The sequence below is a fragment of the Lepidochelys olivacea genome (genome assembly GCF_965140295.1).
Source record: "Lepidochelys olivacea isolate rLepOli2 genome assembly, chromosome: 19".
Taxonomy (NCBI): Eukaryota; Metazoa; Chordata; order Testudines; family Cheloniidae; genus Lepidochelys; species Lepidochelys olivacea.
In genome coordinates, this window is record NC_140429.1 from 6,465,320 (window position 1) to 6,492,360 (window position 27,041).

Genomic DNA, 27,041 nt, shown 5'->3' on the forward strand with positions numbered 1-27,041 from the left:
TATCTGTGGAGCTTTGAAAATAGCACTCTTCTTACATAAGTCAATTGTACATCTCTTCTATGGAGCTCCACTACAAATTAAATGAAACCGATTAGGACCCAAGGCTCGAGAAATTCCCCCGTGTCATCCCAGACAGTGTTTTAATTCACACACTGCCAAGTGGCACATTGTCTAGTCTTGTTCAGGAGACAAGAAGAGATTTGCAACAAATCTTCTTACAGCACTTGGAAAGGCTGCACAGAGATTTCATGGTTTTTGGTTTTTTTTAAACCAGGTGATTTAGGGGGAAAGAAACAGCTGATGTCTGCAGCAGTTCTTCCTCTTTTTCAGGATGGAACCGTGCCTCCAAATTCTCACTGAGTCACAAGCAAGCTCACGCTGTTCGCTGCTGAACTGTGGTCATCAGACCATCTAAGAAGGAGTGTCTGTAGACAGATTGGTCTGAATCCGTTTAGGAACCAGGGTAAAGAACAAAATTTAACATCTATGCAATGAGTAAATTAATTGGGAACCAGAGGTAAGAGCCATTTACAGTAAGAACTTTATTGCACTATGTCCAAGTGCTGAACCAGCTATTGTGCCTGTTGGACCCCAGTCACAATCAAGCTCCCCATCATGTCTACGAGTCTGTGCACCCATGTGACTTTATCATGTTTTCTCAATTCAGTTAAGGTTGCAAGGTCATAGTACAAGCTAATATAATATATTATAAATCAAAGTAAAACTAGGAGGAATGCAGTTATACACAGAGCATGTAAATAGGGTTTTTTATTGTTCTTTAAAGGGTCTGGGGCTTTGGTTTTCAATCTGGCTACAACACTTTCCCCCCTCCAGTCTGACATCTCTCATTTGTCAAACTGAAATCAGCTATCAATACTTTATTCAGTTCAAAATCAAAGATTTTAATTTCGCAGAAACAAAAATCCAACTGAGAATAATTAAAATGTTGGTTTGTCGTTCGGGGGTGGGGGGCAATATTAGAGCCTTACGTACCCCTGCACAGAATCAAACATTACCAATTATTTTCCTAACAAGTAGGAATTAGCATCACGCACTCTTGTGTGCCCCCTTTATCTACAACACACACACAAAAATTGAGCACGTTACACATTTTAAGGCAGGAAGGAGTTTGTTACTACATTAATACAGCTCAAGTCACGGTACAGTATCTGAGCTTTGGGGGGGTGCAGTGTTTTATAGCCGTGAACCTACAGCGGGATCTTTTGGCATGTCCTTAAGTGGGAAGGTTTGAGTAGTACCGTCATTTTTTGTTTTAACTTAAACACACTTCTAGAAATAGAATTTTAAAATCCATTATGTGTTTTCTGAAAGTGTTTATGCAGTTTTGTTAGGTTACAAATTAAAAAAAACTTTGGACTAGGACAATATTGTACAGAGGCAGTTCACATAACCAGCATCTGAGGTATTAGTAAAGAGGGGGTACCAGTCTGCACTTGCTGGCACTGCTGCTGGGACAGACAAATGAAAGCCTTTGGTGCTGCACAGCAAGAGACCACGAGACAAGACGATCCTAAACCTGTGTTCAAAGTCCTCAGCGGCTGACCACTATTACAAACACAATGTTGAGTTGAAAGCACACAAGATTGCTAATGTGGCAGAACACTAAGCTGGCATTACAATTCATTTGGTAAAACCAGTTTTACTGAAACGACCTCTCAGAGGCAGTGCAAATTACTAGTCTTGATTAGTGCACTGAACCCAGCAATGACTCTGCAAAGAAAATACTGCACTGGTCCTCAAACAATACATTCCAGCCCCTGCCCCCCAAAATCAGCATTTTCCCCACCCCGTAAGTTACGGCCTGCTGACAGTGTATGCACATTAGGCATTGTTGGTGTGTAACCAGTGATTCTCTCTCAGAAAGAGCCTGGTAAAGAAAAAAAGAACAAGGCAATCAGTAATTAAACTGAACTGTACATGAGGACCAGTCTGGGAAAATACCCATAACCAGGCATTTATTCAGAGACCAAACTGCATATATATTATCTGAGCCTCACAGGCAGTACCAATGAGACACTTCAAGTCCTGGTTTATTATGTTCAAAGAGGCAGAGATAATCTGGACAATGACCATAACAGCCTTTCTGTTTCTTAGGACAGAGGAGTTAAAAACTCCCTGCCTGGAATCTTTTAGTTAACCAGGACACTTCTGGATTATGGATGTCTGAATCTTCCTCCACCAAGAAATAATTTTTCTACCCAAATAGCAGAAAGTTAACTTCCCAGACAAGTTTTTTGGAGAAGTACAATTTAGTCAAGCACGCGCACACATGCCCACACACGCACACAGAGCATTATTTGAAAAAATACTACCTCCACCAATTAGAAAAAGAGAGTCTTCAGTTAAAGAAAACTACCAAAAACATCCTGTCATTTGCAAAGTCTAAATGCCACACAGACACAGAACACAACCACCACTATATTTCTTGAAAAGTGCCCAGTGGGACTTAAGGCTGTCAGACTGCTCACCTACAGCAACAAAGGCTCCTCCTTATTTCTGTCTGCCAGCTCTCAGCAAGGAAAGGGGAAAAAACCGCAATTTAAAAAAAAATAATAATAAGGGGGGAGGGGGAGGAAAAAAAAAAAAAAAAAGGACGTCCCAAAGGAAATTCCACATGCCAGGACCTAACTATGAAGCACTGTCCCCAAACCAAGAAAATGGCTTCTGCACAACCCAATGCTCTGCTGGTTTTCCTTAGACATAAACTTCACTTTATTTTATTTTTTTAAAAAAAGTTAAAAATACAGAAGGTTCAGAAACTGATTTTCTCCTGGCAGATATTCAAACTGCAGCTTGAGGAGAAAACAATCCTTCACTGAAATGTTTCTTTTTTTAATTTTATTATTTTTTTTAAATCATCACCACCATTAGGACAGAGGCTGAGGAGCATTGACTCCACCACTAATTTGATGACGTAGTTTGATTCCAGATTCACATTTCCAGGTGACAAGAGTCCAGAAAACAGCCATGATAACTTCAGCCTTCGTTTAAGGTTTCTTTTACTGAACACAGCAGTGACCATTGGTATCTTTGAAGCGTAATCGCATCTTAGGTCGGTATTTCTCAAGGTAAAGCAGCTGTTTGGAATTGAAAGCTCCCCTCCTTTTCCTAAAATAAACAGAATGAAGGCGTCATATCAATTGCAAAAGTACGGCTTCAGTTATTGTGTATATTTCAAAGAAGATAGCTGCTCGCTGCAAGGTTTTTCCAGCCCCACAGAACTGTCACCTGGCTCACTTCATTATCCACTGTCTCCTCTAGGAAAGGAGATCTTAACTGGGACATGAAACTCGGGATCTGTAGAGCTGAATTAGTTAAATCTATAGATTATAAAACGCTTCCCCCTCCCTCATCTTACTGAGCAGACTACAGCATGCCTTTGGGTTGGGAGATTTAGCTTCCCTGGAGTCCACTGCCTCTCCTACAAGCAGGAGTGGTGCTGAATGACATAAGGGATACTCCACCCGCCCCTTGAAGATTAATGTGATGTCTGCATGTGTAGTATTAGATAAGTGAAGACATGACAACTAAATACAAATATTTGAAGGGAGTTAACAAAGAGGGTAATTTAGCTTAATAAGAAAGAGGTAAAGCTAGAAGTAGTGAGAGGAAATCAAGAAAGAAAATTTAGGAGGACCAAGAAAGTCCTCTTGACAGTGAGATGGATTAGGGAGGCAGTTGAAGACCCTACAACAGCTCCAACAGCAACACAAAGCAGGGTTTTGGCACATGGTTGTATAGTATCTTCCTACCTGGTGGGCTTCATTTCAAGATCTGATGCTATAACAAAAAACACCAGAACTTTGTGCTCGCTCTCATTCAAGCACCACTTTTGCCTTTTTTCCATGTTGGATGGCTGCCAACATTTCCTAAGCAGACTGTGCCCCTTCCACACATGAGACCATCAGGGTTCCTGCTGTAGATTGATCATGCTGCTTGGCCCAAGAGCTATAGAATGTCATGCTGCTATGGTACTTGGCCAGGCTACATTTGGTTTTGGTTCTTTAGTAATTTGTCAGTGTCCACCTCAAGCAGGAATTTTACTAAGTTCTTTTGTTAGCATTTTACTTTCACTCCAAATGCATTGCGTCACAAACCAGTGCCTTAATTCACAAGCAAATGTAAAAGGTTGGCTCTTCCCTGCCCCCCAACCTCCACACCCAGGAGGGTGTAAGCCTTGGCATTAAAGTTATGCCCAGAACTGGCAGGACACAGCTACTGGGAAACTATCAGCAGTTTAAGAAGTCTTGCTACAAGTGCACATTGCTCTTAAAAACACAAAGATAAAATTGCATAGACAGACATAGGAGAGGGGAAACGTGCTGGAGAGCTGGTTACTTTTACTTACTGCCTTATGAACTGAACTGCATCCTCATACTTCATTCCACATTCAATGAGAGCCAGTGCAACTAGGACAGGGGCCCTACAAAGAGAAATCAGTATTTATGTTAACAGTCTAGAGAACCAATGTATTGAACCCCTCAAAATAGATCATATTAGTCTATAAACAAACAGCTTCAGTATCCTGTCTTTAAATATTTTACCTACAGCAAGCCATTTGCCTGCAGCATCTAATGTAAAATTCTCTTCAGCACACAGCTTTGCTTCCAGCACCAAAATCAATAGCTCCTTCAGTGTCTGCCATGAAATAGTAATAATGGATTTTTATTCTTTACTTTTTTACTATAAAATAATTTTGTACTCTGCTGGCCATGAAGAAATCTGAGGTTCATCTTTGGTGCATTTAACTTCTTGTTACAACACAGCTTTAATCCCATACAGACCAAAGAGATGCACTGCTTTTGAAATGACAACATTGACACTTATTCCTTTTGCTAGGTTATTTGTGGGACTTAAGGGGCAATGGAATAAGATTTTCCCCTGCAGGTCACTGTTCTGAAACCAACCCAGCTGAGTGGGAAGGATGTGTGGATGGCTGATTCAGGAGTGCTATGTGAAGGGAGATGATGCTCTGAGTCCACGTCCTAGTGCTCAGTTGTTCATATTAGCAATAGCACACAATTACACTTGCACCTTAGTGGCAGAGGAGAGGTCAAGGACTGAACAGAGGTTGTAAACTGAACTACTTGCCCTTACAGTTAATCAGGAACAAAACTGAACAACTCTGGCAGGGCAGCTTGCTCCGTCACTGCTGTGCAGCACCTGGATAAACGCAACTTCAGTTTTCGCTGCTGTCAGTCTGAAACCCCACAAACACTAAATGCACTTTAAAAACGTAAGTAGTAGAACAGACAACATTTGAGGTTCAATTCCCAAGCAGCATAAATGCAGTGCTTCCCAGGGCCTAAGCAAAACTTACAAGAAGTTCTTCCTTTTCTTTCTACAAAAAAAGGAACCCAAGAGAAAAACCAGAAAGGTCATTCCTAATGAATAAACCTACCAACTCATGTCTGTAATAACAGTAGATGTCAAACTGTCAGCACACTTTGACTTAATGCTGGGCAAGAAGCAGGAGGGCTTTAAATCTTTTAATTGAGCTACAATCTGTGGTCATCTTCCACCCTTCTCCCCCTCCCAAAAAAATCCTCACACGGAAACAAGACAAAGAACAGAGTAGCAAATCATGTTAATTGCCATGTTTTTGCATTACTCAGGTTTTTCCCTGCTTCAGCATTTCACCTCTCCCCTAAGGGAAGAAATGGATTTAACAACCAAGTTAAGACCAGCCAACCCAACTTACATGACTCTTCTTGATTTTTCTTTATCCCACCTTTCTGTGTTTTCATTATACCTATTTAAGAATTTATAAGTCTCCCACCCCAATCACAGAAGCATCTCAAGTATTTATCTCTTTGTTCCCAGCATGTAGGACAAGTAGCGATTTGTTTACAGAACTTATTTGTTTACATTTGTGAGACTGGATGTTCTATTTAGCTTTCCCAATTACCTGAAGAAATGAATTTTCTTTTTAGTCGCAAACATAGTGACTCCTTCCTGGAGAAGAGGGAAATTGCATTTCGGACCCACAAAGAAATCAGCACATATACGAGAGAGATCTCTCTTTACCCACCACTAAAATCCGGCCACGTTGGGGAAAACAGATCAACTTTTAAATAGCATATAGCACTAATGTATAACAGTTTAGAGGGGGTAGTGAATAGCATATTAGGTTGAAAACCAAGGAGGAAATTTAGGAGACAGTATAGGATTACTAAAATTGGATTATGACCAGGAAGTACCAGGGGGACCTCAGGCACAATGGACCTTGGTTTTGGGTCTTTATCAAAAAATGGAAACTCCTACAGAACAGTTCCCCTAGCATTATGCTGGGATGGTAGCCAGTACTAATACAGGAGTGACACCCACTGAATGAGTTATATTCTGCTGCATCTCAGAGTTCCCTCATGCAAGTACTGAACTAGCCTGACCCCCGATTACCTTATGAAATCTGATTAAATGATTCAAAAGACTAATTTTAAATGACAGTCCAATCTGTCCAAAACCACCTTCCACAAGTTTATTTTAGATATTAAACTGGAGCTTACACATTTTGGAAGAGGTCATTAATAATCTTGTCAGCTGTCCTAATAATTAGAAGCTATAGAAATCCACAAATCAGGCACAATCTTGGTGCACTCCCTTCCCAGGCTGGGAGGGAAGGTGATGCTGTCTGTGTGGGGAGTAGAGTAATGGGAGATAGGAAAATAGAGAGGGAAGTGGCACACATGACAATTTGCTTAGCTTCCAGTAACAAAACAACACTGCAATCTCAAACAATACCTGTCCTAGCCTTAGGATGAATACGAAATCTGTAGCTCCTGTAGAAATAGATGTATGAATTGTATATTGGGGGTAGGCGATACAGCCAAGAATTAAGGGATTGCAAAGAGCCATAGAACCAATATCCTGATTTACCAATTTGAGGAAAGGCAGTTTAGGGCTGATGGGGCAAATTATCATTCACTGGGTCCCCTAACCACCAAACAGGCTGTTAAACCTGCTGTGTATCAATGTATTATTATTCCAGCATTCACACTGCTGCAGGAAATGCCCTCAGTACTTCCAAGTGAACCTTTCTTTTCAGGTGTTTATAAGTGACAAAAATTGCTCTGGTCTGCTTTTAAATGTCTCAACCTCAAAACTATAAGAGTTTAAAAACTAGTTTGGGACTTCCAAGCATTAATATATTAAAAAAAAAAGCTATCTTTTCAGTGAAATGTTGCATGCCAATATTTTGTAACATTATTCAATGGCTTTGACTAGTTGGAAGGCAATAAAAAAGAATCCAACCATATAAAGTGCTTATAGAATCTCAAACTCCCACTGAAGTCAATGGAATAGAAGGCATTCAGAACCTTGTAGCTTAGGCCCAGAGCAAACAATGTATTTGGCTTATACTGCATATATACATTAGGTTTGTCAAAAAGCACAAGAGATTTTTAGCAGAAAGATGCAATGCATTTTCCACTGAGTAGATTCTCTAATTCTTCTGACACATTATGATCTGTCAGATCAGCTACTGTGAACAAACAATCCAAAATGAAACAAGAGCTTTGAGATACAGTTGCCGTGTCACCTACCATTTTAAAATTGTAGTAAGCTTCCTTGATTATGATGGTATGAAGTTGCTGATGTTACTTAAACATAGTTTGCTTGGTTTTTTGTAACTGAATGAATGTAGCTATCTTTCAGAATGAAATCTTCAACTAGTTTATGTATATGCTAAAGTGAATCCCTTACAAAACCAAAAGAGCAAAACACTTACCTTCCCAATCCTGCAACACAATGCACAGCAACACAGCATCCAGGCTCTTCACGAAATTTGGTTTTCAACAGGTTTAGCCAGTCATCAACTATTTGATTTGGGGGTGGCGCTCCATCATCAAATGGCCAGTCCTTCACGGGAAGAAAAGATTAGCTATAATTTTTGTGCAGGGATTATACACATTGACAGAGAATGCAATCCACAATGAACAGCAGGGCTAGCGGGAGAGGAGCAGGGGGTGGCATAGGCTTTTATTCAGTCAACATCCAAATTCTACACGGTTGTTATTAAACATGTAATTTCCTAGTATTCCAGACACAGATTCAATTATATCATAATATAATACTCAACAAAATTTAAATATCCTTAAACATTTTAAATTAAAAGCTAATTCACTAAAAATCAGCTAATTTGGTCTAGTGGAAATTGCTGACTGACGACTCAGTTGTAGAATGGACTTTGTGGAAAAACTAAACAACTGTCTTTGAAATATCACTGAAATTTTGTAATTAAATCTAAATAAACTGTAATTCAATTTAATACTTAAAGGAGGATGAAGAGAACTGTGTAGACTTTTGCCTAAAAGTACACCACTTCAAAATATTATTTGTACCGTATACTCTGCATAGAAGAGTCTGAAAAGATTGCCGCACAACTATTCCACTGGATCAGCTTGTCCAACTGCAATACATGGCATCTGATTAGGAAGAGGCATTCATACCTACCCTAGGTATTATCCACAATTACAAACACATGCCTCTTACTCATATGCAAAATACAGTGCTTAAAAATAAATGGAAAAGTGAATAACTGAGCAGCATCTATGATTTTTTTTTCCTCCTTATGAAAGTTTGTCAAGAACGTAAAGAACTGTCTGAATCATACTGCATAATATGAGCATGGCTATAAGTCAGAATTTTATGTGAGATTATTTCCAAATCTTTTTCACTAGATAATTCACTTTTGGCATCTATGCTTTCTGTTTATAGAGTTGTGTGTGTGTGTGTGTGTGTGTGTGTGTCTTGAAATTACATTTCAAGACAAAGGTGGGCCCAGGTTTTATTCTCTTCTCAGAAACTAGAGTGAAAGGAGCCTTCTTCTAGCCCTTGGCTAGGAGAACTATGGCTATCATGCAGTACCTTGAGGATCCTGACTTCATACTCTCCTCCTTCAGGAGCCTAGAAAAGACATGCAGAAACTCTGGAGAAGCACAATGCTACTGGGCTCTTAATTTTGAAATGTAATTGTAACTAGCACCGTGACACTTCCTGGGTAGCCCATTAGACAGGATGGCACACCATCAGAGTAGGAGCTGTCATCTGCTTATCAGTTCCAGGAATAGCCATCCAACACCACTATAATTAAAAAAGGAGTACTTGTGGCACCTTAGAGACGAACCAATTTATTTGAGCATAAGCTTTCGTGAGCTACAGCTCCAATGAAGTGAGCTGTAGCTCACGAAAGCTTATGCTCAAATAAATTGGTTCGTCTCTAAGGTGCCACAAGTCCTCCTTTTCTTTTTGCAAATACAGACTAACACGGCTGTTACTCTGAAACCTGTCACTATAATTAAGATTGTCAGTATTTCATGCATCCAATGAAGTGGGTTTTAGCCCACGAAAGCTTATGCTCAAATAAATTTGTTTGTCTCTAAGGTGCCACAAGTACTCCTGTTCTTTTTGCAGATACAGACTATCGCGGCTGCTACTCTGAAACCTGTCAGTATTTCTATTGTCCACATTTTTCAAGGCTTAACATCTTTAGTTGAGAAGACCTCAACACAAGAACAACCTTTAAATATTAGTAGTTGAGAAATTGCAAGGGTACAAATCTGCCATTGTTAGAGCTACTGAAACTGAAAGCCTCATTTCTCCAAAATAATTCTGCAGGTGATTAATCCAGAATATGGATGCAGGGCCTGACCATATGACGTATTTAGTGCACTCAGCTCCTTTTCAAATTAACTTTTGTAGGAGTTTATACTCCACATTCAATATTTAATCCAAAAACACACAAATTGGTATCCATAATCATTTAGGACCAATGTTGTTCTCACAGTAGTTAGTCAATGACAAATTTCACAGAGTTCCATAGAAAAGAATGACCCATTACTTGATTCTCCCTGGTGAACTGGAATGTTTCAAAGAACGGAATTCAGCCTTAACTCTTCATGTCCTTGCTTTGGATTTCTCTCATGTTACTTACACATAACCATTTAAAACCACATTAACTTATAGTTTAAAGAACTGACATAAGAACTTAAGAATGGCCATACTGGGACAGACCAATGGTCCATTCATCCCAGTAACCTGTCTTCTGACTGTGGCCAATGTCAGGTGCCCCAGAGGGAATGAACAGAACAGGGAATCATCCAGTGATCCATCCCGTCGCCCATTCCCAGCTTCTGGCAAACTGAGGCTAGGTACACTTCAGAGCATGGTTTTGCATCCCTGCCCATCCTGGCTAATAGCCATTGATGGACCAATCCTCCATGAACTTATCTAGTTCTTAATTTAACCCTGTTCTAGTCTTGGCCTTCACAATACCCTCTGGCAAAGAGTTCCACAAGTTGACTGTGCATTGTGTGAAGAAATACTTCCTTTTGTTTATTTTAAACCTGTTAGCTATTAATTTCATTTGGTGACACCTAGTTCTTATGTTATGAGGAGTAAATAACACTTCTTTATTTGCTTTCTCTACACCAGTCATGATTTTATAGACCTCTATCATATCCCCCTTAGTCTCTTTTCCAAGCCGAAAAGTCCCAGTATTCTTAATCTCTCCTCATATGAAAGCCGTTCCAGACCCCTTATCATTTTTCTTGCCCTTTTCTGTACCTTTTCCAATTCCAATATATCTTTTTCGAGATGGGGCAATCTGATCGGCACGCAGTATTCGAGATGCGGGTGTACCATGGATTTACATAGAGGTAATATGATAATTTCTAACTTATCTATCCCTTTCCTAAGGATTCCCAACATGTTAGCTTTTTTGACCTCCACTGCACATTGACTGGATGGTTTCAGAGAACTATCCACCATGACTCCAAGATCTCTTTCTTGAGCGGTAACAGCTAATTTAGACCTCATCACTTTACATGTATAGTTGGGATTATGTTTTCTAATGTGCATTACTTTGCATTTATCAACATTGAATTTCATCTGCCATTTTCTTGCCCAGGCACCCAGGTTTGTGAGATTCCTTTGTAACTCTTCGCAGTCTGCTTTGGACTCAACTACCTTGAGTAGTTTTGTAAATTTTGCCACCTCACTGTTTACCTCTTTTTCCAGATCATTTATGAATATGTTGAACAGTACTGGTCCCAGTACAACCCTTGGGGGACACCACTATTTACCGCTCTCCATTCTGAAAACTGACCATTCATTCCTACCCTTAGTTTCCTATCTTTTAACTAGCTCCTGATGCACGAGAAGACCTGTCCTCTTACCCCATGACAACTTACTTTGCTTAGGTGCCTTTGGTGAGGGACCTTGTCAAAGGCTTTCTGAAAATCTAAGTACACTATATCCACTGGATCATCCTTGTCCACATACTTGTTGACCCCTTCAAAGAATTCTAGTAGATTGGTCAGGTGTGATTTCCCTTTACAAAAACCATGCTGACTTCTTCCCCAACAATCATGTTCATCTATGTGTCTGATACTTCTGTTCTTTACTATAGTTTCAACAATTTGCCTGGTATTGAAGTTAGGCTTACCGGTCTGCAATTGCCAGGATTGCCTCTGGAGCCCTTTTTAAAAATTGGCATCACATTAGCTTTTCTCTGGTCATCTGGTACATTAATCCCAAAGATACTATTATCCATTCCAGCCTCCTATTTCCCTAGTTTCATCTCTTTATTGCATACACTTGTTTACCAACACTAATAGTTCAAACAGGCTACATCTAATTCTCCAATTCCCTGCTTTCTCACTATGCCATCTGTCAAAGCAGGCTCACTAGCTGCCACATTCCACTGTCTTTGTTTGTCTTACTAGTATATTACCTTATATCATGGAAAGAACTCAAGCTTTACTAAAATATTCTGTTTCACGAGTTTCATAAGGCTTTTGACCTCAACAGTTTTAAATAACACATGCTGTAGTTTTAATCTTTGTTATTTTTGTAAACAAACGTTAGCTTTAAATAGTGGTATGTGTCATTTTCTCAGCCAGCTGGTAATATAGCACCATTTCTGAATGGTGACAGCAGCCTGTTTTGACAGAGCTGGTTTCAAGAGGGACAAGTGGTTGTGGGTCGTGCTGCTGAATATTCAGAGCCACTCTTAAATGCCAAAATACCACTGTGATGTATTAAGTAATGAAGACACTATCATGGCTGGAATCATCTGGCTCAAGTATGACATTAGCAGCAAATCTTCTCTGTCACCTCCTGTTTTCTGTTATCCTTGTCTGATGTCTACAGGACTTGTTCCCTCTGCTGTTTTGCTCTCCTGCAACAAGAGCATACTAGGAGCAGTTACATACTGAATGCAGAGAGAAGGCTGGTTATCAAGGACAAATGTGGCAAACATACAGGATCCTGTGTATATAATTTAGAATTTGTAAGGCACTCAAATATCATGGTGCTGAGGACAATATGAGCTCCTAAATAGATATTCGGTCATCATTGCAGAAGTAAACTGGCCCTTCTGCACCATAATTGACATTGGCCCATTTTCCAGTCAGCATGGTGCATGCACCTCACCTGTAAACAAGTTATTTTGACCAAAACACCATCACACTCCTATGGAATTTTATGACAGCTACACATATGCATTTCAAACAGAAATGTGGAGGTAGAAGGAAAGAAACTGCACCTCTGGTAGAAGGAGGATTGCTCATGAGCCTGTGCTGGGTTTTTTTGTTTTTTTTTAAATATGCTGTAACTTTCCTGTGCTGTTCCTGGCCAGTTTGCTTTCCCAGCAGAGCAAACTGACTGCTATAATTCATTTGCTTTGATGATGCTCTGGAAACACTATGGTTAACAGCTGTGGTGGAGTGGGGAGGATCATCCAGCAGAGAAACTTCAATGCCGCAGTGAGGCGAGAGGCTCCCCACAACCTAGTGCTGAAATCAGAGCATGGCAGTACCCATTTTTAAATAACTCTTGAGGCTTTTCTTTTGAAGTCATATATAAGTTTAAGAGTAGGATCACGCAGAACAGAATGTATCCCACAAATACAAGTCCCGCAGAGTTGTGTGGATTTTCCTCCAAATTGTCCATGGTCTCTAGCCACAAAAATGAGAGGCAATAGAAGACTGACTACCTACAACTAACTGTTAGGCAGGGTGCAGCTTCTGAGATCCCAGCGGAGAGACTGAGGAGTCACTTCAGCCTTTTTATTATATTGAAAAGTCACATCTGACATACAATAGCTGTTAACTTTTGAGGTAATGCATTTTCATATCTGCCTTCATCCCTAATGCCTTCACACCGCTAACAAAAAAATCAACCTAGAGACACCAAGCAATACCATATTTCACTGTGCAAATCTAACCGTAAACAGCACAGTTACAGAATTATACCTCCTGAAGAAGAAGGGAAGAAGCCAATAGGTACACTGCACTTACAGCTGAGCCCACTGACTTCTATAGCGAGTTGGACCTCTCACATTACTGGCATTTTATGCTAGAACTGGTCTACAACATATACAATACAGCCATGTGTCAAATATAACCGCTATGTAAAATTATGGCTGTTTTCAGCCTGTGTGTTAAAAATTTCAAAAGTAATAAGTGAATGCCAGTTAAGCAACAACGATATTTTTAAAGTCAAGTTAGTACCTGTGAAATGTCTGAGATTATCACTAGAAATGGAAGTTCAGTTTAAGCAGAACTAATACCCCATCAATGCATTTTACCCATGTTTTAAAGATACCACCTTTAGTAGAGAAGTGACTCTTCATTCCGTAGCTGCCAACAGCAAAGCCAGTTATGAAATTGTCACTGGTTCTAGGTCCAGGATTGAGACTACCAAATCAAATCACATAGGCTGAATAGATGATACACCATTAACTTTGTCCGTACTAACCTAATCCACATTCAAATCAGTGACCAAGAGATGAACAGCAAAATATCTCCTGAGGCACCCAGACCTCCATGAATAAGAGTTTCTATTCTAACTAGAACTCCTGGTTGTAGTAATAATCAAAAATATCTCAGATGTATTTAACAAAGTTACAAGCACTTTACTGAACAAGCATATCAAAGTGAGCTCTCAAATGTTATAGCAGTCGCACAGTCCTGGGTCATTATCAGGCAGAAGCATGAATGCCAAACAGTGCTGGAACATCTGATTCATATTTAATGATTTTTCAGTTCAGAAAGAATTTTAAAAGAGACTCACTAGAACTTGGATTCCTTCTTTTTCAACAGGAGCTTTATCATACGTGGCATCACAAACTCGCACCAAGGTTGTCACTCCATACTTCTTAAGCTCCTTTAAGAACAAGAAGGAAAGCAAACACATGAATCATACTCCCAGAATGGGGACTTAGAGCATTTTCTCAACTTTAACAAAGCCAAATAAACATGCTATGCTGAATCAATGACAGTGTACATTGCTCTACAGTTCCATGGAGGAGACTAGATAACTGAGGAGCAAGGATAGCGCCAAGAGTCTCATCCAGTTCTAAGCTGAAAGGATGTGGTCTTGACCGACATTATGATGAGGGTTAAAAGGCCAGGGGGAGAAGAGGAATAGGAAATACCTCTATGTCAGTCTCACTTAGGGCGGGAGGCCAGAGTAGGAAAACTGCCTTATAGGTATGCATATGTAACAGCAAAATTAAAATAGCTACTTATACCCCGCATGCAGATTCTCTCTCTCTTTAAATAGAAGCATGGATCTGTCTGCCTCAGGCAATGCTGAGACATTTTGAAACAGAGAGGAACAGAACACACAGAACCGTATTCTAGCTTCCTTGTAATGCACTATAAGTAGCACATGGTGCTAGATAAATAATCAGATCAAACTAAAGCTGCCCCAGTTCATTTTGAAAGATCAGACAGCATTTCCTCCTGGGCCTGTACTGGGAATGGCTCTTCAAAATTTATTTTTACACTTTAATACCCCACATGCACTGTCCATCCCAGGCTCTAGGCCCCTGGATAAGGTATTAGAAATATAATCCATAACAATAAAATGAAAACATCACATCAATGGGAAAAACAAAACAAAACAGGGTTTCAGTCCAAACTAACCGTTAGTATTTAAGCGGATTGCTGACAAAAAGAACATCTTCCTGAAAGGTGGAATCATGTTGATATGAAAACTCAGTGTCAGATCACAAGATCTTACCAGAATGGAAGAGATCTATTAGATCAAATCTTCCCCCTGCAAGGGCATGATCTAGTCTTCCTAAAGGACTTACGAGAAGATGCGCCACAGTTTGCAGCAAGACGGGATCTAGTGGTATGCTGTACCAGTACTTTTCGGGTGATGCCATCTATTTCTGCAAAATTTAAGCTTCCGTTTTAACAAGCGTTTAAGCCTTTATAGTTTCAATTACAGTAATTTGGGTATGACCCAATGTACAGAGGAGGTGACGCCATTCATCTCAGTTGAGGCTAAAGACGTAGTTTAAAAACGTCATCACTACTAATTCCATTACCAGAAATAGTTAACTATTCTGAGATTAGAAGCGGAGTTTGAGGACCTCTTTTTTTTTTTTTTAATTAAAGTCTGACTTCTATAATAATGTTATTAAAAGTTAATGTTTAAAGTCAAATTTACACAAATTACGAAGGAAGGTACTGTACATCTGGGGTCAGGCTTGGGATATGAGGGATTACAAGTATCGGTTACAAGGTTCATGAGATGCATACAGAGTACATAGACCCAGATTGGGGTGTGGGAGTTTTTTAACATGTCAGTGGATAAATGGGCTCGGGTATGCCACCCATGGAGCATATTTAGAGTCCAAGTCAGTACTGGTGTAGTGCTTAAGTACATGGGTGGGGTGCGTCCCTTGGTTTGTCAGGGAAGGAAGTGGGTTTATTACACTTGATCTTAGTCAAAAGGCCAAAGACAGATTAATCAACCACTAGAGATCCTTATTCAAAAGCCAGAAGATAAGCTATGGCTCTCTGGGGTTAGTACGTTTTATTACATCGACAACAAAGGGTAGTCTCACTCAATAGTAAAGACAACATGATAAATCACCCGGCAAGTTATTGGGATGGCAGAGTATTACGGCTTGTCTACTGCTGCTGCGCCGTTATAGTATTTCTGCGTAGACACTATCTATGCCAACGGAAGGAGTTTTCCCATAAGCATAGGTAATCGACCTTCCCGAGAGGCAGTGGTTCGGTCAACAGAAGAAGTCTTCTGTCAACCTCGTGCTGTCTACTTGAGAAGTTAGGTTGGTTTAACTGTGTTGGTCAGGCCATAGATTTTTCACACCGTCTGATCCTTGTAGCTGGGTCAACCTAACTTTTGATTGTAGGCTGGACCTAAGAGGAGTCACCTTTATGGGCTCCAAAAGGAGTCCCATCCAGCCTCTCTCAGTCAAAAGATGTAGGACTTTCAGGAAAGGAAATCACCAAAGGCTTCCTTCTTACAGAGTCAGGAGAACTTTAAACAGTTTAATGAAACAAAGTATCTGATCATTAAAGCTTTTTTTTTTTAAATTATATAAAGTATAAAGGGTATTTCTGATGGCATCACCCATGGTGGATCTGGGAGATGTGGATCTAGTGCTGCTTTAGAAATTTCAAAACACAAGGAATGGGGGAAAAAACATACTACTGTATCTGGCTACCTTACCTCTGTGAACTTGTTGAGGGTTGCATTGGTTGGGTTGTGAGTGATCAGAAAACGCATACTCTCATAAGTAATCTCCACCGGGGCTGGACGGTTCATAATGGCAAACAAAAAAAATATATGTGGGGGCAAAAAAAAAATATCAATAACCCTTGAAATGTTTCACAGCAGAAAACATTAAAAAGACCACTAAAATGCCTGGGCTTGATCAGAACTATCTTTATTGACCTGTTTGTTCTTTAAGATTTTTTACTTCAAGAAAACCAGGTTTGCTTTAGAATCCACTTGAATTCAATTTAGGCCTCAATAACTGCAGGTGGTATCCTTCAGACTCCAAAAATTCTGACTACATGCAAGACTAGGCAGCCTGTACTACATTTAGGCACTGGTGAGACAAAAAAAAAATAAGGGCAGATCTTCTCTCCACTTTGTTTTCTTGATGCTTAGTTTTGCTTGAGTCAGTAAAAGGAATATGCTTCCAATATGCAGAAGATATCCCATATATTTGAAGGTGACTGCTGTGTCTGGAGTCTTCAAGGCAAAGTAATTATGGTACGTAGGACACGCTCACTTGTCAGCCAGGGTGCTGTGCTGGGCCTGGCAGAAATCTGCCCTGATGCTCAGAATCGCCATAAATGTGTGACGTATATTCCAACAGAAAACCTAAGAAGAAGAAAAATGTCACATTTAAAAGGGATTGTTCCTTCTGATTGTACAGTGCTATTGAATACAGTGCACCCAGAAGCCTCAACATAATTAAAGTATGAAGCGTTAAACAAACAAGCCTGCTTTTGAAAGTACTTTGATGTACACTGAACCACATCTTTTATTGTAGTTCCAAGAAGCATTCCTGTATTATGTTCTATCTTTTGCATGTGGATGACAAATATTCTACAAAATCTCAGTTAATCAAAAAGCCAAGTAATACTGAATACCAGAACTAAAGGTGAAATACCGTCATCATACACTCAGATAGCTCATAATTAAACATTTACATAGAAAGCAGCAGATATTCTCCACAGCCAAACAATCTGTATGGAACTAGACTAAGTTCATGGAAGACAGGTCCATCAATGGCTACTAGCCAAGAGGGTCCAGGATGCAACCCCATGCTCTGGGTGTCTCTAAACCTCTGACTGCATGAAGCTGGGACTAGATGACAGAAGATGGATCACTAAATAATTGCCTTGTTCTGTTCATTCCCACTGAAGCATCTGGCACTGGCCTCTGTTGGAAGACTAGGCTAGATGGACCATTGGTCTGACCTAGTATGGTCATTCTTATGTTCTTAATCTGTAAATTAGCCTACCTTTCATAAGCTATTTATGGAAGTTCAGTTTCCACACAAAATGGCCAGATAACAGAGTTTCACTAATCAGATCATCACTTCCCTCAAGTAAATATGAATAGCACAAGAAGGAAGCAGAACAACTGCACTGCTAACATTTTGTAAAGCAGTATTCAGAACACACAACATAATGGAAAACAGCAAAATTCTAATTCCACTTTGGATAAATGCTGATTTTACCGAAGTTAGGATGTTCATCAGCTGAGGCTATGTCTGCACTTAAACTGCTACAGCAGCACAGCTGCAGCACTGCAACCGCGCCATTGTAGTGCTTCCAGGGTGGATAAAAATCAATGATTTTTTTTTAAAAAAAAAAGGTTTTTATTTAAATCAGATTTTTTTGATAAAATGCTTTTGAGGAAAAAACCTAAAGAAAGATACACTATAGCTCAAAGATATCTCGTCATGGAATAGGGATTATAAATTCTAATTCTATAGTATGAGACAATACATTCATGTCATGTTTAAGAAAAGTTTTGTAAATGAGTTCCAATAGTTCATGGATTAGGGACCCAATCTTATGGAGCTCCAGGGGCTTCTGTAGAAATTATTTAGGTGAATCTTTCTATCTACCCAATGGGATTCAGTGCACAATCTAGAAGATGCCATCAGAGATGCTTAATTTTGCGGTTCTCAAACTGTGGATTTGTCTCTCCAGAGGTAACATGCTTGTTAACAGCAAAAATGTTTTAAATAAATAATTAAATAGAGGTGAGAAATAACAGACCTCAACCCTACTGTCCCCCTGCAAATTTGTGTACACAGAGTCAATCCCTTACCTCTCTAAAAGTGAAAAGTTTCAAAAAGTTCAATGAATAGAAGATTGTTGGGGGTGGAATAGTTCTGGACAAGGAGAAGAAGTCTGGAGATAAATGTGAAAAGCGAGGGACATATGCTTGTCATGTTAAAATATTAGATGTTTGCTGTTGAAGAAAAAAATCCAGAATACTTAACGTTGTTGTTTTAGTTAAATAAAACAATTTAAATGTCTGTCTGGTGATGTTCTCCTCCTAATACAGCATGGCAAGAAAATCCTCCAAATACTAATGATTAACCTGTTGAATTGGAGATAGTTCACCTCCCAGTGACTTCATAAATATCTGCTTTAGTTACCTTTGGTAAATGAAATAACCAAACAATCATTCATTTTCTGATATAGCTGTAAAACTAATCTGAAAAGTTTTCAAAATAAATCACTGTTTTAAAATGTATAGTGTGTACCTTCTAAAAATGAAGCCTACATCTATCTCTGAGTTGTGAAGAATATTTATTAAGGTTATAACCACCAACAAGAATGCATTTTTATGTAGAAAACCATGATTAAATTGAGTCTTCCTGACTAGTGATTTAAATCATGATATAAATCATGATTTAAGTCAAATCCTGAGTGCTTCAGTGTAGACAGTCACTACAGTGACAGGAGGGGTTCTCCATCACTGAAGTTAATCCACTTCATTGAGAGGCAGTATCTAGGTAGATGGAAGATTTCTTCCTTTGACCTTGCACTGTCTACACCGGGGATTAGCCGGCTTAACTACATCTCTCAGGGGTGTGGATTTTTCCTGAGAGACGTAGCTATGGCAATGTAAGTTTTCAGAGTGAACCAGCCCAGTATGGAATTATTATAGGCTGTGCTGGTAGTGCCACCATTAAGAGTGCTCAATACTTCTAAGACCTTGCTTTCAGTTGCTTATAACTTTGCCAAACTTCAACTATTCGGGCTGAAATTTTCCATGCTGGCTGCCTGCCTCAGGCTGGTGTTTGGTTTTTTTTGGGGGGGGTGGGGGGAGAATGGTGGGCACAAGGGAAGTTTAAGATAAAATGATTCAGTCATTACTGAGAAAGAGATTAGGGGAAAATATGTTTTGTTCATGTTAGAAAAACTGTACAGCCATTTTGATGAGAAGCTCTTGCACCTCATACTTTGGAGCAGGGTCTTGACATTTGGCAAGGAGGTTGCCTTCATGTAACAAAGATGCTTTTTGCCATCCCGGTGAAAATTTGCCAAAATTACACCAAGTTATACAACTATGAAAATTCTCAGTTCATACACTCAGCAGAGACTTTAGAGTTTGGTACCTAAATTCACTGAAGACTGCACTGAGCATGCATGCTCCAGTCCATGGCTGCAAGGGCTGAGCAGATTTCCCTGCAATTGCTGCTCCTCCCAGCCAGAACTACTATGGTGCCAGGCATCAGAAAGAGTGGTTTTGCTGGCAGAGCTTGTTAGTTTCCATGGCAAAATAAAATACCAGCAAAAGCACTTTTGTGCCAGTATAATCTCCATCCGCATTAGGGATTTTGTCAGTACAGAAATGTTGTTAAAAACTCACACCTGTAACCAACATGGATAAAACCAGCAAAAGTTTCTAGCATAGATCTGACTGAAATGCAGAGGGGTGAGGAGCCAGGCCGGGGATGGGACATAATCCAGTAGGAACTAGTCTGAAACCACAAGCTCATTTCAAAGGCAACCAAACATTTAATGGTAAGAACTTAAGTCACTGTCAACCTTATCCAAGTTTGCAGTAATGAGGGATGTACCATCCACTCCTGCCACATAAAAGTCACATGAAAGATGTTTTATACTACACCAATAAGACGTAACAAGTTTAATTCTGCCATGAAGTATATAGTCACAGATCCACCCCACTGCTGGAAGCAAACTAGATGGGCACACTCAAGGGTGAAACGCTAAGCAAAAGCAGGAAGTATGCCTTTCACTGCTCCATTGAGCACTACAGTGTCTTTTTTCCTGCTTGTTTTTAAGCAGAGAAAAGTCAGGTTGATGCTTCCTTTCCTGGAGGATTTTAACAAGATCTTTGGAGGAGTGTGATGACTGTCCCAACTCAGATTTCTGCCTACAGTTACTCCTCAGGTTTTGGGCTTCCTCTGATATCACCATGAAAGTCCAAGATTTTGCCAAGTTGTCCAGCACACAAAAAAAAAAAGTCAGTAACACATTCCTCATGTAAAAATGACAGAAAAGAAGTTCTGAATAATAAACTTCATTAACCAATCTTTGTACAAAGGAGAAAAGAGCACCAAGTTTTCACCCTTAGACAAGGAATTCAGCTTTATCTAGTGGGAGCAAGGCAAACCTCACCAGCATGGTCTTATCCACTATGAATAATTTCAGATAAAATAGACCTTTAAGCTAAAGGGGAAAAAAGATACATAAAAATAAGAGCCCTTAAAGCTACAGAAATATGTGACAGCAACTTCTTTTTTAAAGTAGCAGCCTTAACCAATGGCGGAAAATAAAAGAAATGCAAAACTGCAATTTAAAGTCACTAGCCTGACACTTGAACTAAAACATCAAAATGGCCCATACAATCAATTACCCTTTCTCTGACACCAAGTCAAAAATCAACTGCAGAACAGCAATTATTTCCTTAAAGAGTTGCTTTCAAAGCCAAAAAAAATACATTTTTAATTAGGATGCCACAGGCAAGAACAAGGATGCTTTTAGTCACCTTACCCAACCCTAACACAGTTTTTATTCTAAGTGAATGAAATTCAGATTTCTAGAATGAACCTTGGAATATTTATCAGTTTTATAATTACAGGATTACATTATAAATTCTCTCCCTAGAAGGAAGAGTTCCATCTAATACATCACAGTTAAGTCCTTGCACCTGTCAATTCATGAGAACTGGTCACAACTTTATCTTGTACACATTTCAAGAATTCAAAGCAAACAGATTAGTTTGATGTCTCCCAGTCTGCTACAGCTCTGATGTACTTAGTAAAAAAAAATTACTAAAATCATGGCATATGCATGTGTTCAGCACCTGTAAACTCTTGAGCAAGAGCAATGTGGTCCTCTTTCAGGCAGAAACAATGTATTCCATTTAAGCATATACTGAGAGTCAATTGACACTTTTTAGACAGTGGCCTAAAGAAAGAATAGTTATATCAAAAAGGAAAATTATAATAAGTTAACTTCCTTACTCTTGAGGACCTGATAAAGCTGTTTAAACAGATGGGACAGTTCAGCAGTTTAGTGATCATGCAATACATGAGAGGAGAGTCCCTAGCATCCTGACAGCACTATGGAAACACAACAGTCTCTGGTGGAGAGAACATTTTCTTTTATTGTTCTAAAACTACCCATTCTGACATTTTTCAAGCACACGATTCTCTGAAAGGAAGGAGCCTCCTCCAACTCTATTCAACTATACTTGTAGTTGCAGCAACACATGGTCACTGAGGTTACAATTCTCCCATTCAACAGCAAATCAAAGAGTTACACTCTACCCAAGTTTCTTTTCCCAGGATAAGAGAAACATCCACAAAGTTGGATGTCTTTATTACAGTACACAAAGGAGACCGTATGTTCTCATGAATCAAGTGTGGGACTGAGAGTCAGAAACTCAGAGTCCTAATAATGGCTCCTCAACAGCTCACTGGGTGGCCTCCGGCAAGTCATTTAGACCATGTCTACACTACAGGCGCTTCAGCAGCACAGGTCCAGTACCGTAGCAGTGCTGTTACGGCACCATAGCATAGACGCTTCCCACAGCGACGGAAGGGGTTTGCTCATTGCTGTAGATAATCCACCTCTCCAAGCAGCAGTAGCTAGGCTAACAGAAGAATTCTTCCATCAACCTAGATCTGTCTACACAGATGGATTTTTCACACCTGAGCACTGTAACTAAATCGACCTAATTTTTAAGCATAGACCAGGCCTTATTTTTGGCATCTCAATTCATCATCTGTAAAATGGGGTTAATAATCCTATAATACTCCCATGGGGGCAGTAACTGTTTATTTAGTTAATATCTGAAGAATGATTTGAAGATGGAAAGCAGGGGTAAATCAATTTTGAGTGTGTCAAGGTCCAGATTTCTTGTTCAAGGTATAGTAAAGGTCCAGACTGCAGAGAAAATCATAAAAACTCGATAAGAAGTTAGTAAAAAGATTTCAGGGGCCATTCAAAGGCGTCTGATGGTCAGAATTTGGCCTGCAGGCTGCCTATTGACTACTCCTGCTCTAGGTCATGCCTTTAGATGAAAGCTTGCAGGTAGGAGTGGTGCAAAGCGGCAGAGTTAGAGATGTTTGCCCTGCAAAGGGAGACAAAGTGGTTATGGATAGTTCTAGGAAGAGGTGGGTGTATGATGTACACATCTATCAAGTTAGGGTCTCTGGGGAACCATGGAGGGGCAGGTCTCTTTGCTCCCCTCTCCTGCGTCAGTGTCTCTGCAGAGACACAGCACGGGAAAATCTCTCTGCTTCTACGCCCCCCTTGTCCCAGATCGGGATCTCTGGGGAACCATGTGGGGGAAGGACTCTTCCTTTCCTCCTTCCCCCCAGGAGAACAAAGTGGGGGGGGTCAGGTTTCTTCCCCCCTTCGCCTCAGGTCAGGATATCTGGGGAGCGGTGTGGGTGACAGGTCTCTCCAGAAGCACACCCGCCCCCCCCCCCCTGGTGCTAAAGCCCCAAGTTCCGTCACATCCCACGATCCACTGAAAAGCCTCTGGCGGTCCAGATTTGGACTATGGGCCGTCTGTTGATTACCCCTGATGTGAAGATTTGTATTTAATGTCTGAAGAATTATTTAAAGATGTGAAATGCTACGTGTTAAATATTTGAATATTTTGAGAAACTCTACCGTATGCCAAGTTAAATAAGTATCTAAAGACTATTTGGTTGTCTATATGCACATTTGCCCCCAAACTGTTAAATACCATAAGGTCCAAACTGTTAAATACCATAAGGTAAGGGAACAATTTAGATCAGTGAAGTAACTTTTTTTTAAGGAGTTAAGGAAAACTCTATTATCCATCAGGCCAGATTAAAAAGCCCCTAAATTCAGACAGTAAATGTAAACGTCTTTCACTTTGCCAGTCAAGATATCAACAGGCACTTAATCCTGGGAGCACTGACTGGCCATTATGATTGATCAGAATGAACATATAACCTAGCTTCAACCTCAATGAATGCCACAAAATGAACAATTCTGAGGTAATTTTGATTCTCAGTTTCTGTTCTTCAGAAAGAGGGAAAAGGAAAGTGAATGGCTACCAAAACATTACAACTAGGTTGTCTTCTTATGGATAATTTCATGAAGTATTATGTGACTGGGGCAAGAAGGCATCCAACACCTCAGTACTGCAGTGAGCTGTGACTGGTCTGTTACAAACCCAAGTAGGCCTTGCACTGACGTGATTATTTTTGCTATTTAGACACCCTTATAATAGCCTCATAGCACTTGATATGACTTAAAAAGCCATCTTTATTAGCTAAATTACATGCAAAAATACTGTACAATTTGCAAGAGTTATGGTGAAAAACAAACAGACGGAAAAAGATCCCTATATTAGCTTCTAAAGCAGAGGTGGGCAAACTACGGCCCGCGGGCGACATCCAGCCTGTGGGACCCTGCTGCCCGGCCTGAGCTCCTGGCCTGGGAGGCTAGCCCCCAGCCCCTCCCCTGCTGTTCCCCCTTCCACCCAGCCTCAGCTCACTCTGCTGCCGGTGCAATGCTCTGGGTGGCGCGGCTGCGAGCTCCTGAGGCAGCGCAGCTGCAGAGCCCAGCCTCACCCGGTGCTCTGTGCTGCGCGGTGGGTGGCTGGCTCCAGCCGGGTGGCACGGCTATAGCTCCGCCAGTCACCGGTGCTCCAGGAAGCGCAGTAAGGGGCCGGGGGGTTGGATAGAGAGCAGGGGAGTTTAGGTTGGTGGTCAGAGGTATGGATAGGGATCGGGGTGGTCAGAGGGTGGGGAACAGGGGGGTTGAATGGGTGCAGGGGTCCCGGGGGGCAGTCAGGAAGGAGGGGGGGTTGGATGGGGTGGCGGGGGGCAGTCAGGGGACAGGGAGTGGGGGAGGCTGTGGTGTGTGGATAGGGCAGGAGTCCTGGGGGGAGCATCAGGGGGTGAGAAGCAGGGGGGAGGGGCAGTTAAGGGGCAGGGGCTGGGCCACGCCTGGCTGTTTGGGGAGGCACAGCACTCCCCTAACCGGCCCTCCATACAATTTCCGAAACCCAATGCGGCCCTCAGGCCAAAAAGTTTGCCCGCACCTGCTCTAAAGTTTTATTTTAAAAAATGCTACAATAGTCACTTATTTTTTTTAGATGAACCAAAAACGGTCAAATGTGATTCCTGACTTGACAAACAGAAGGCAATGTTAAATGTGTGAATTTTAGTAATGGCATTTAAGTTTGATTTTATACTTAGAGATTACCTACTTTACTGTGGATTGATACCTAAATTAAGTCATTCGACTGTGCAAAATCCTTGTACTTCTGTATTTACCCTGCACAAGATCAGCAAAACAGTCCTTCTGACAAGCAAGTAACAACAATCATAATGTGCTCCCTGTCTTCACCACCCCATCCAAAACCTACATTTACACGTGTTTCCCTTGCTACATCAAGGCAGTTAAACAGATTGCAACAGCTGCAGCTTCCCAAGATACAGATTGCAAGATACAGATACTTTAGGAAAGGTTACTTGGATCACCTTTCAAAATAACCTAGTGCACAGGATGCAAAGCAAAACCTGCTAATTTGCAGTTTATATTAAAAGGATACCTTCAGTATTTGTGAGAACGGCACCTTGCAATCCAGTTTATGTTAACTCATTTTGTTCTTAGTTGAATTCCATATTTGATATTCTTTTAATGAGATTACTTAAGTCATGAATTGCTGAACTTGCTTTCTTTCCTTCCCTCTCATAAAAATCTTAATTCTTGTGTTTTACACCTACATACTTGCAATATGTGACATGGAATTTTGTTTTATTTGGGGGGGTAGGGGGGTAAAGTGCTACAAGACTTGTATCCTAGAAAAATTGCAATTCTCATATATATGGTGGCCTAACTAGACTTCCCTTGTAATTTAACTTGACTACATTACACTTCACTTCCTGTTCCTATGTAGGACTGCTACATTCTACCTCATGTGCGGTGGAAGTGAGAAATGTTAATACTGCACAGTTTGCATGCAGTGTCGTTGTAGCCATGTCGGTCCCAGTAAGAAGAGCTCTGTCTGGCTTGAAAGCTTGTCTCTCTCACAAACAGAACTTGGTCCAATAAAAAAATATTACCTCACCTACCTTATCGGATGCATCCGATGAAGTGAGCTTATGCTCAAATAAATTGGTTAGTCTCTAAGGTGCCACAAGTACTCCTTTTCTTTTTGCGAATACAGACTAACACGGCTGTTACTCTGAAACTCACCTACCTTGTCTCCCTAATACCACACAGGCACATTCAGAAGTGCCTTGAGGGTTCTGATGGATTCAAAAGGTGCTTTGTAAGCAAAAGATTTTATCAGGATTCTAAGAGTTCTCCAATCTAGTCAAGTTTAACACAATGGACAACATGCAACACTGAAGCTTCAAGAACTCAATTCAATGACAATTATTTTCTAAAATATGCTGTGTGACTGTATAGAGAACAGAATGCCAGTTCTATAGTTTCTTGGAAACAATTCTTAAATGTAATCTCTAAAGGAAGCTTGTTCGTAATGACATGTGCCTGGAGAGGGGAGAAGTCAAGAAATTCTACAGTTCCTCACTACCCACCCCTGTGAGTTCCCTACCAATTTGCTGACAAGCTCTGGTGATGACTCATTCCTTTCCTTTTGCTTGAGCCAATTCACTCTGTTCTCTGCCCTAAAACAAGGCAGGCTTACCTCAATTTTCTGTTTGATAAGAAAGACAAATCAAATATTCAGTCTAAGGAGTCAATTTAGCAAGAGAGAATAAAAGCAGTGAGCTGCAGCTCACGAAAGCTTATGCGCAAATAAATTGGTTAGTCTCTAAGGTGCCACAAGTCCTCCTTGTCTAAAAGCAGTCAGGTGTTTTTCACAAGACAACTCTTTTTCCAATCTGGCACTAATCTTTCATCAAAACTTCAGTGAAGATGGGAGAAAACACTTGTCTTTCCCTAATCTGAGTGAGCTCAAACAACTAATAACACCAACAGCATAGGCACTATAACACAAAAAAGAGAAAACATCTCTGTGCCCAGTTCAACAGAGGGAAATGAGCTGATACTCCATTTGGATTTCCAAAGATAAGCTACTGGGTATGTGCTTTATGCCAAAGAAGTTTCTGTTTGCTGAGACGCCGAAGAAGCTCTGAAACTGGAAATATTGTTTTAATTTTGTGTATGTTTTTAACAATCCTCATGTCTAAAACCAGCTCAGAGAGGAGCCATATTTGAATATTGTTTAAG

At 40.4% G+C, this 27,041-nt stretch overlaps 1 protein-coding gene across 1 annotated transcript in view; it reads right to left on the minus strand.

Moving 5' to 3' along the window:
• Positions 1-523: 523 nt before the first annotated feature.
• The window catches only part of PTP4A2 (protein tyrosine phosphatase 4A2), a 30,401-nt gene continuing 3,883 nt past the window's right edge, over positions 524-27,041 (minus strand). Inside the window, exons 2-6 of the mRNA XM_084609652.1 lie at positions 16,516-17,175; positions 14,095-14,187; positions 7,748-7,878; positions 4,370-4,444; positions 524-3,129 (exon numbers count right to left, since the gene is read on the minus strand). Coding sequence (XP_084465778.1) covers positions 3,021-3,129; positions 4,370-4,444; positions 7,748-7,878; positions 14,095-14,187; positions 16,516-16,611 — 504 coding nt within the window. The 5' untranslated portion in view covers positions 16,612-17,175 and the 3' untranslated portion in view covers positions 524-3,020. The remainder of the gene's footprint in view (positions 3,130-4,369; positions 4,445-7,747; positions 7,879-14,094; positions 14,188-16,515; positions 17,176-27,041) is intronic.